Raw genomic sequence first — 9913 nt, 5'->3', positions numbered from 1 at the left:
TAAAACTTCTCACTATCCCCTCTAGATTGGGATACACAGTTCTGAGAGCAGGAGTCTGCTGTGGCCTCCTTTGCCTGGCAAAGCAATAAAGCTATTCTCTTCTACTTCACCCAAAACTCAGTCTCCAAGATTTAATTTGGTGTCGGGGTACAGAAGCCAGATTCGGCTTCAGGCTCCCTCTAGTACAGTGAGATTGATAGTCCCCGCACATTAACATGGCTGTTAAAATTGCAGATTCTGGGTTCTGCCTCCCCAGATTCTGTTTCAGTAGTTCTGGGGTAGCTGCTACCTCCCCGTAACCAATTGCCAGTTGATTATGATATAAGAATTCTGTAAGGAACGGCACCAAAAACGGAGGAGAGCTTAAACAAGCTTGATTTGGGAACGCTCCAGGGCGAGGTTCACTGGTCCGAGAGAAAGGGGCCAGAGAAGTCGCGCCCAGGTGCGGGCGCTAACAAAATGTATAGGGATGGACGCAGGGGAGGTCTTGCTGTGTGAAGCAGCCCTTTTTTGGTAATCTCTCGGGTGTTGTGGCAATGTCAGGTGTCGGTTGCATCAGCCTCAGAGCCGTTAGTTCTGCCCCTCGGGGAGCGGGAAGACCGGGGCCGAGTGGTGTGGCAATGTCAGGTGTCGGTTGCATCAGCCACTTTGGCGGGGGTTCCGTCTGGCTCCCTGGGCCCTTCCCCGGAGCTGCTGGCCTTACAAATTCCAGGTGCAGTAGTTAAGACTTTGGAATCAGACAGAACTGGGTTCAAATTCTGACTGTGCCACTTGCCTGATGTTCCTTTTCTACAGAATAGCAATAAGATATCCATATTATAAAGTGATGATTAAAGAAGTTAATACCTGTAAAGTACTTAGAACAGTGCTTGGCACAGCAAATGCTCAATAAATACTATTTCAATAACCTCCTCTATCTCCTTTTAAAGCCCTGTATAATCTGCTCTTTCTCCCAATTCACCTTTATTTGCCACCACTATAATGTCTTGCACGTGTTTGGCGCTTTACAATTTATAAAATGTCATCACACATAACATACCATCTTCTCATTATTCTAGTTAGGATAAATATTAAAATACCCATTTTCAGATACAGAAGCTGAGGATCAGAGAATGTGGGAGAGTCTCTAAGATGGCTGCCATGTTTCCTCCCTTGCTGCCCATCAAGAGACGGAGTTTGTTTCCCCTCCCCTGGAGTCTGAACTGACCTTGTGACTTGCTTTGATGGGTAGAACATGGTGGGCCTTAAGTCACCTGGCAGTTTCTGCTTTTGCTCCTGTCAGGAAGTCTAGGCTGTCCTGCTGGGGAGAGGCCGTGCTGTGGAGAAGCACGGGAAGATGAGACATCCCCTGTAGAGAGGCTTTATAGGTGAGAACGGAGGCCCCGTAGCAGCCAAGTGTGAGGGAGGCCTTCTTGGGTCTTTCAGCCCAGCCATCAGCCAGCTGAACGCAGTCCCATGAACTGCAGTGGAGTGGATACCACCACATGAAGCCAGAAAACTGCCTAATCAACCCACAGTGTTATGGAAACAGGAGGGAAGGGGGCAGGGCACAACCTCTAAAAGAAGGACATAGGGCTTCCCTGATGGCGCAGTGGTTGAGAGTCCGCCTGCCGATGCAGGGGACATGGGTTCCTGCCTTGGTCCGGGAAGATCCCATATGCCGCGGAGCGGCTGGGCCCGTGAGCTATGGCCGCTGAGCCTGCGTGTCCGGAGCCTGTGCTCCGCAACAGGAGAGGCCACAACAGTGAGAGGACTGCGTACCGCAAAAAAAAAAAAAAAAAGAATGACATAGCCACTGAGGATATGACGAAAACTGGCTAGAAACCATTAGGTCAAAGATGGCGGAAGATTCGACTTCCAGGGGACCTTGAGTCTCATTATACGCTCATTGTAATACATCAGCTAAATGACACAGGCACCAGCGCCATGACAGTTCTGAGGCTGACTATAAAAGACCAAAAAGTGGGCGGTGGCCCAAGTCCTGGAAATCCCCGCCCCTTCCCCAAAATAGTTGGAATAGTCCTCCCACTCATTAGCCTATGAAATTACCCAGCCCATAAAAACTAACTACCCCATATTTTGGGGCCTCTCGACTTCTGAGATGGCCCACACTGTCTGTGAAATGTGTTTCTCCCAGGGCCACTCTAGCCGTTTGAGACAACCCGCATTCTATGGAATGTGTATCTCACTAAATAAATTCATTTCTTACCTATCACTTTGTCTCTCACTGAATTCTTTCTATGCTGAGACATAAAGAACCTGAGCTTCATTAAGTCCTGAGACCAGGTGTGTGATTTCAATTAAAAGACAGTGGGTTCGGGCGTCCCTGGTGGCGCAGTGGTTTAGAGTCCGCCGGCCCACGCAGGGGATGCGGGTTCGTGACCCGGTCCGGGAGGATCCCAGGTACTGCGGAGCGGCTGGGTCCCGTGAGCCATGGCCGCTGAGCCTGCGCGTCCGGAGCCTGTGCTCCGCAACGGGAGAGGCCACAACAGTGAGAGGCCCGCGTACCACAAAAAAAAAAAAAAGACAGTGGGTTCCACGTCCCAATCTGAATTGTGCAGTTTCACTATGAGAAATAATAAATTTTTGTTGTTTTAATCCACTAAGGTAGGTGTGTGTGTGTGAATTATAGAAATCCTCTTATAGAGGATTTCTTATATCCTCTTATAGAAAGGATTTCACATGGCTTACAATGATCTGTAAATGTACTCCCACAACATGGTACCATAGTTATCAAATAGCAGAACCATGGTCAGAGCCCTGGTCTATGGACTTCAAGGCTGGTGCTTCTAAAACAGCAGAGCTCCATCAGCTGGGGGTGGGGTGGGGTGGCGATGTGGTCTCTCCACTGTGTCATGACTGTGCCAGACATTATTTCTGCCTCTTTCTTTTTTTTTTTTTGCGGTACGCGGGCCTCTCACCGTTGTGGCCTCTCCCGTTGCGGAGCACAGCCTCTGGACGCACAGGCTCAGCGGCCATGGCTCACGGGCCCAGCCGCTCCGCGGCATGTGGGATCTTCCCGGACCCGGGCACGAACCCTTGTCCCCTGCATCGGCAGGCGGACTTTCAATCACTGCGCCACCAGGGAAGCCCTGCCTCTTCCTTTTTAGACACCCCCTTCCTGGAATGTTTTCCTTGCCCCTTCTGCCTGTTCAATGAATTGAATCTACTTTATTTTTGTTGTATAATAAAGAACTTGGCTGATCCGTATCCCTGGTTCCTGGAAGATAACCTCTAAATCCTTGGAATTTCCCAAGTGAGGGGAGTGGCTTTGTTATTCTTGGTGGGCCGGAAGTTATGCTAAAGCGCTCACTCACGTGGGTCCCTGGATGGTTCCAGGATGGGGGCTGGCCATGCATGAAAGACCACCACGTGATTAAAGGGTTGAGGCTTTGAGCCATGTAATATCAGCTTGACTTCTGGCGAGGAGAGCGGGCTGGGGATTGAGTTCAGTCATTCAGGCAATGATACATCAACCATGTCTTCACAGTGCAACCCCAGTAAAAACCTTCCGGACAGCCCGGGTGACCTTCCCGGTTGGTAGCCGTACTTTAATGTGCCAAGAGGGTGAGGCAAACATGAGGACCCAGAAGCTTAGCGTTTGGGACCCTCCCAGACCTCACCCTACGCATCTATTCATTAGGCTGGTCTTGACTTGTATCATTTACAATAAAATTGTAATCATAAGCACAGCACTTTCCTTAGCTCTGTGAGTCATTCTAGTGAATTATTGAACCTGAAAGGGTAAAGTGAGACCTCCTGACATTTGTAGACAGCTGGCCAGAAGCTCAGGTGGCCTGGGAACCGCCAGAGCTGTGGAGCCTTCTGGAGTCTATGAGGTCTGGGCTAACTCCGGGAGTCAGTGTCAGAACTTGCTGCAATTGAACAAACACTTACGTGGCACTTATGACAGGCCAGCTAATGTTGTAAGTGCTCTGTACGTGCTGACCCAGCTAGGGCTCATGGCAGTCCTCTGAAGTTGGTAGCATTATTATTCTCCTCATTTGACAGGTGACGAGGCTGAGGCATAGAGAGGCTAAATGCCCAGCTGGTTTGGGGCAGAAACAACCTGGTCCCTGCGTACGTGTTTAAGTGTAGGTGGTGGATAAAGAGAAAGTAGGGGAGGGTGATCTGGAGAGAAGGAAGAGGGAAGCCATACTACCTCTAACTGGCCTTTTCATTTCCTCATTCAAACACGTTTAACAAATATGGATTGAGCACTTTCCGTGTGCCAAGCGCAGTGCTAAGGGCTGGGATATAGCGCTGACCCAGGCTTTTCCTCCCCTCACGGAGGTGACATCTACCAGAGGGGACAATATTAAATCCCTATGCAATGACTTTCCTGAAATTCTGTTGCTTACAGCCTGTAGATACACGTTCCAGCTGTTTGATTGTTTTCTTCCGCCCAGTACTGCGTTGCGTTGTTCTCTGGGATGGTCAGGTCCAGAGTACACCTCTGTTTCTTTCTCCTCTTTGACACAAATCTTTCAACTGCAGCTCAGACAGCAAAGAGCAACTGAAAGAAAAGTTCCAGTGGCAGAGCCCTCCTGACAGATACCTTGGGCTGGGGTCCGGGCTGCTCTGTGTCCTTGCTCTTTGACCCGTGGAATCTCCCTGAAGGGCTTGTGTTATCTCTAGTTGTCTCTGGATTGATAAGACGTTTCCTGTATTATTTAAATAAAACTTTTATTGAGATAATTGTAGATTCTCATACAGTTGTAAGACATAATACAGAGATTCGTCATACACTTTGCCTGATTTCCCTCCACTGGTAACATTTTGTAAATGTGAATATCATAACCAAGATATTGACATTGATACAGTCCATCAATCTTATTTAGATTTCCCTAGTTTTACCTGTACTCATTGTGTGTGTGTATTATGTCCTATATAATTTTATCACATGTGTGGGTTTATGTACCTGTCAGCACAGTCAAGATATTGCACAGCTCCAGAACCACAAAGATCCCCCTTGGCACCTTTTTGTACCCACACTTACATTCCTCCCTGCCCTACGCCATCCCCTGGCAACCTATGATGTACCCTCCATTTCTAAATCGTTGTCATTTCAAAAACATCACCTAAATGGGATCATACACAAAGCACTTCTCCTGTTTTAAGAGTAGCTCTTCTCCCCTGCACAGCGCTCTATGCTTGATCCCTTTTTAGAGACTCTCAGTATCAGACACTTCTAAACCATGGAACGGTAAAGGGATTTTGCCAATTATTGTGCTTCTTGAGAGTTAAGGCATCTAAAACATGGAAATGATGCTAATTTAGAAGAAGTAAATTTCTGACTTCAGGGTAAATTATTTGCTAACTCCTTATTGAACCTTATAAAGGTTAGAAAATAAAAATAAAATGTGTATTTTATTACATGCCTCTTGAGAACAAAATTAAAACTCATTCCTTAGTATAAGCCCATGAAGGATAAGCATAGCTGCGGGAGTGCGCTCCTAAATTTATTTTGCTTTTTATCAAATCCACTTCATGAGATTTCCTCTGCATATTTTCTATTGGCGTTACTGTTTATCCTTTTTTGTCTAACCTATTTTTTTTTTTTTTTTTTTTTTGCGGTACGCGGGCCTCTCACTGTTGTGGCCTCTCCCGTTGCGGAGCACAGGCTCCGGACGCGCAGGCTCAGCGGCCATGGCTCACAGGCCCAGCCGCTCCGCAGCATGTGGGATCCTCCCGGACCGGGGCACGAACCCGTGTCCCCTGCATCGGCAGGCAGACTCTCAACCACTGCCCCACCAGGGAAGCCCTGTCAAACCTATTTTTGAAGTGGGTTAAAAAATTAAAAATGGAAGAAACTGATGGAAATAAAGGAGGGGAAAAGATTAGACAGTCTTTTGGGGTAAAATACTCAATATTACTGTGTGTTAATCATATGAAGTTTTGGAAATGCCTCTGGCATGCTAAGCCCAGAGGCTGTGTGGTATGAAATAACGCGCTGGGTATTTGCATTGGCAGAGACTAGGCAACGACTTGACAGTCCTGGACTGATCCTTCTTGGACTGAATCCTGCTTGATGCTTCTTAGAGCTGCTTCCAGCGTAGCTCCATCACTTGGAGAACATGCAGTGCTTTCCCGCGAGAGCTGCTACAGAGAGAAACTCCTGGGACAGAGCCAACCAATCAGAACTCAGGATGCTCCACCACCAGGCTAGGCCCACCTCCAGAAAACTGGACTTAGCTATGCAAAAAGACAGGAGCAAGAGTTTTTGGATGAGTGCAGCTGCTCTGTGTCTGATCGTCACCCAAGCTTCGGACAGGTGTAGTATAACGGTTCTCATGGTGGGGTCACCACACCAGACCTCTTAAATCAGAAACTCCAACGGGGACCCAGCAATCTGTGTTTTGAGAAGCCTCAGGTGATTACCACTCATGCTCAAGTCTGAGAACCACTGCTTTCATGTAATGTCTGTCACACATGCCTCAAACTTCAGACAATGACAGTCAGCTCTACATTTCTTTCATCTAAGTCTCAGGGTTCAAGTCAAGTGCCGAACGGTCAGGAACTGGTAAGGTCAACCAGAGGGTGAAGCATTTCTAAGGGTTTTTAAGATAAGGGTGTGTGTGTATCTGTGTGTGTGTGTGTGTGTGTGTGTGTGTGTGTTGCAGGAGATTGGGAAAACTGGGGCAGTGGAGGAAGGATAACCCACGTTGCATGAACAGACTGGTTCATGGACTGCACCAAAGAAACTCTGGAATTTGTAATCAGATGGCTGGAAGTTTGTGGTCTTGGTCAAAGCAGGCCTGGGGCCTTGCTGTGTAGAGCGATGCTTTGTCAGGTTAGTTGTGTGACTACTGTATTTCAAGCTTAACTTGGACAGACAGGCCTGCCAGGCACAAATTTCTCAAGCAGATGATGTTCGGGAAGGCAAAAATTATCCATGGCAAGACCGCGAGGACCGATGACCCTTAGCAGAAATGGCAAGCCAAGTCCGCAGGATCTCTAATACAACCGGCTAGCCCTAGGGACCCAGCCTCTCTGAAGTGGAACAGACAGCACAGATGAGCCATCAAATGAACTCGCCAGGCTGGAAGACATGTGACGCTTTCATTCTCCCCACAAAGAAACGAAAGTTTAAAAGATGAAAATATTCCTAAAGGAAGCATGATAATGGAAGAAGAAACCCTTGAGACATAATAGCAAAAATGGCCAGCATTTCAAATTCTCCTGACTTCCTGTCTCCCTTCTTTTGGCCTCTCTCGTAAGTGAAAGATGAGTTTTGCTAGATAAGGTAGCAGTTGGAATTAGTTTTATTCATTGGCGGCAGGGAGAATAAAGGAAGAGCCTGCAGGAATATGGGCTCCAGCAACAAGTAATCATTATTACAGAATCAAATTCCCCATCTCATCTCTGATATGCCTGTATGTAACCCTAGAGCTGGGCTTCAGTGTTATAAATCCAGCATACAAGACATGGAGCAGATAGAGCCCCTTGTGTATCGAAAAGCTCTGGCCAGCAAGAGCGATATATGATAGCAAATTTCTCCCCACTGCTTTTTCAATAAAATTCACCCAGAGCTCCAGGAAGAGTTGGGAATGTAATTCAGCTTCAATAAATCAAGACTAAAATTAAGATGGCCAGATATGTAGCAGCCTACTCAGGTGTATGGAGAATTTCAAATTTAGTGCCCTGGTAATGGGTAGAAGCAGGTTATCTCATTATGGAGAGAAAGAAGAAATATCGCTCTCTGGAGCTAAAAAGCTAAATGCTCGAATCCACAAAACCACCACATCTCTGCCAAAGCTAGATTAATATCAAAGTTTGTGTAACATCTGACTTTTTTTTTTAAAGGAATGAAGTGAAATGATAGAAAAAACCATACATAAATGAAAAAGCTGTACTTCACAATCATTCTAATTTGACTCCTCGTCAAGGGTTGTGTATTTTATCTCTCAGTGTGATGTACGTGTACCTGATTGCAATAGAGTTCTATTCTTTCCTAACAATATCTCTGCTTAAATTTTTATCAACACGTCTTGAAGCTATGCTGGAAGGACTTTTAGCAGGGCTCTCACATGACGCACCAGCAGCGGGTGATCTGCCCATTCTCTCCACTCCTACCTTCCTACCTTGGTCCCTGCGGTAAACCTAATGTGCCCATTACAGACTGTGGTGACTACAGATTCAGGTTTAACTTGGGGGAGCCAATGGGGGACCTATATGCTTAACAGGGAGTAAAAATGAGCTTGCCCACACATCTGTTAAAAACCTCCATGCAGTAATGTTATGCTGAATCTGGATGGGGATGGAGGAGAGTTTAAGTTAGGTCACTTTTTCTACCATCTTGTGACGGAACTCCACAAATCACTTCGTGACATCTTGGATGCTTTGGGTATAAGTGGGCCGAAAGACAAACGGTCTTTTTTAAAAATATTTATTTATTTGGCTGTGCTGGGTCTTAGTTGCGGCATGCATGCGGGACCTAGTTCCCTGACCAGGGATCGAACCCACACCCCCTGCACTGGAAGTGTGCAGTCTTAACCACTGGGCCACCAGGGAAGTCCCACAAATGGCCTTTTGATACTGCTTCCAGTTCTATTATTTCTATTTGGTTTGTTTACTTATTGATTTTTATTTTGGGGGCAGCGCCGTGGCTTGTGGGATCTTAGTTCCCCAACCAGGGATTGAACCCAGGCCCTCCACTGCAGTGTCCTAACCACTGGACCCTGGGGAATTCCCCTCTATTTGGTTTAAAACCATTATTTATTGTAATTAGTGGAAAATTTGTGGATCCTCGACTGAAGAATGATCCTTCCCTACTTGGAATTTTTGACCTGTTCTTGAAAGTTGCACAGGGCGTAGGGAGACAGGGCCAGTACCTAGTCACGGCCGTCAAATCAAACCCCAGTGCATAAAATGGTGATGGGTGATGTCCTCCAGTTCTGCAGTTGTACAGTTCCCATTCACTCCAGCCATGGTCTAACTGGGTGGTCAGCATGTGGGTTAGTCTCTGCCTCTGCCCTACCTCCTAGAGTAACATGAGATAATGTGAAGGTTGTAAAGTGTCTGGTACAGAGCCCAGACACAGTAGACACTCAGTTAATGGTATCTGATTATTTTTATTTACTTTCAAAGAATGCTGAGCAGCTGGTTGCCTTCCCAAGGATGCTTTACCTGCTGTTTCAGGAATCTGTTTACAGACCATTGGATTGGAAACCCTATGAGGGCAAGTGTGTACCTGTGTTGTCCACAGGGCCTAGTCGACTGTCGACACACAGTAGGTGCTAAAGAAATATTTGAGGGCTATTTTTTTAAAAATTGAAGTGTAATTGATTTACCATGTTGTGTTAGATTCTGGTGTACAACAAAGTGATTCAGTTATACATATACACATATTCTTTTTCATTATAGGTTATTACAAGATATTGAATGTAGAGGGATTATTAAATTTATTAATTTTTTAAAAATTTATTTTATTTTTGGCTGTATTGGGTCTTTGTTGCTGTGCGTGGGCTTTCTCTAGTTGTAGCGAGTGGGTTTCTCACTGCAGTGGCTTCTCTTGTTGAGGAGCATGGGCTCTAGGCACGCGGGCCCCAGTAGTTGTGGCACACGGGCCTAGTTGCCCCGCGGCAGGTGGGATATTCCCAGACCAGGGCTCGAACCCGTGTCCCCTGCATTGGCAGGCGGATTCTTAACCACTGCGCCACCAGGGAAGCCCCAGAGGGATTATTGAATGATGAGTGCTCTAGGCTTCTGGGAATTACAGAAAGGAAATGGTGAAAAGGGGCATCTGCTTTTCAGAAGGAATGGCATACACTTTATTTTAGAGGAGTTTCGTTGATCTTTTAGGGGAAAAAAAAAAAAAAGAAAAATAGTATGCGCCCTTTGTTCAATGGCTTGAAAGATATGAGGACCAGAGATTTTTAAGCTGGTGAGTAATACAATGGATTGATGTTTT

General features: G+C 46.4%; 1 protein-coding gene across 4 annotated transcripts in view; it reads right to left on the bottom strand.

The window, feature by feature from the left end:
* Positions 1 to 358: 358 nt before the first annotated feature.
* The window catches only part of EEF1E1 (eukaryotic translation elongation factor 1 epsilon 1), a 29172-nt gene continuing 19617 nt past the window's right edge, over positions 359 to 9913 (bottom strand). Inside the window, exons 4-5 of one of the 4 annotated variants that reach the window (XR_004477649.2) lie at positions 4559 to 4664; positions 359 to 1348 (exon numbers count right to left, since the gene is read on the bottom strand). Coding sequence is in view for 1 of the 4 variants with exons in the window: in XM_033408092.2 (XP_033263983.1) it covers positions 4635 to 4664 (30 nt within the window). In the remaining 3 variants the exon portion in view is untranslated. Of the gene's footprint in view, positions 4665 to 9913 lie in introns of all 4 variants that reach the window. The other 3 variants (XR_004477650.2, XR_004477653.2, XM_033408092.2) reach the window with 3 other exon arrangements.

Source organism: Orcinus orca, chromosome 10, assembly GCF_937001465.1.
Source record: "Orcinus orca chromosome 10, mOrcOrc1.1, whole genome shotgun sequence".
Lineage (NCBI taxonomy): Eukaryota > Metazoa > Chordata > Mammalia > Artiodactyla > Delphinidae > Orcinus > Orcinus orca.
The sequence above is the reverse complement of the archived record's forward strand: the minus strand, read 5'-3'. Positions and strand labels throughout refer to the sequence as shown.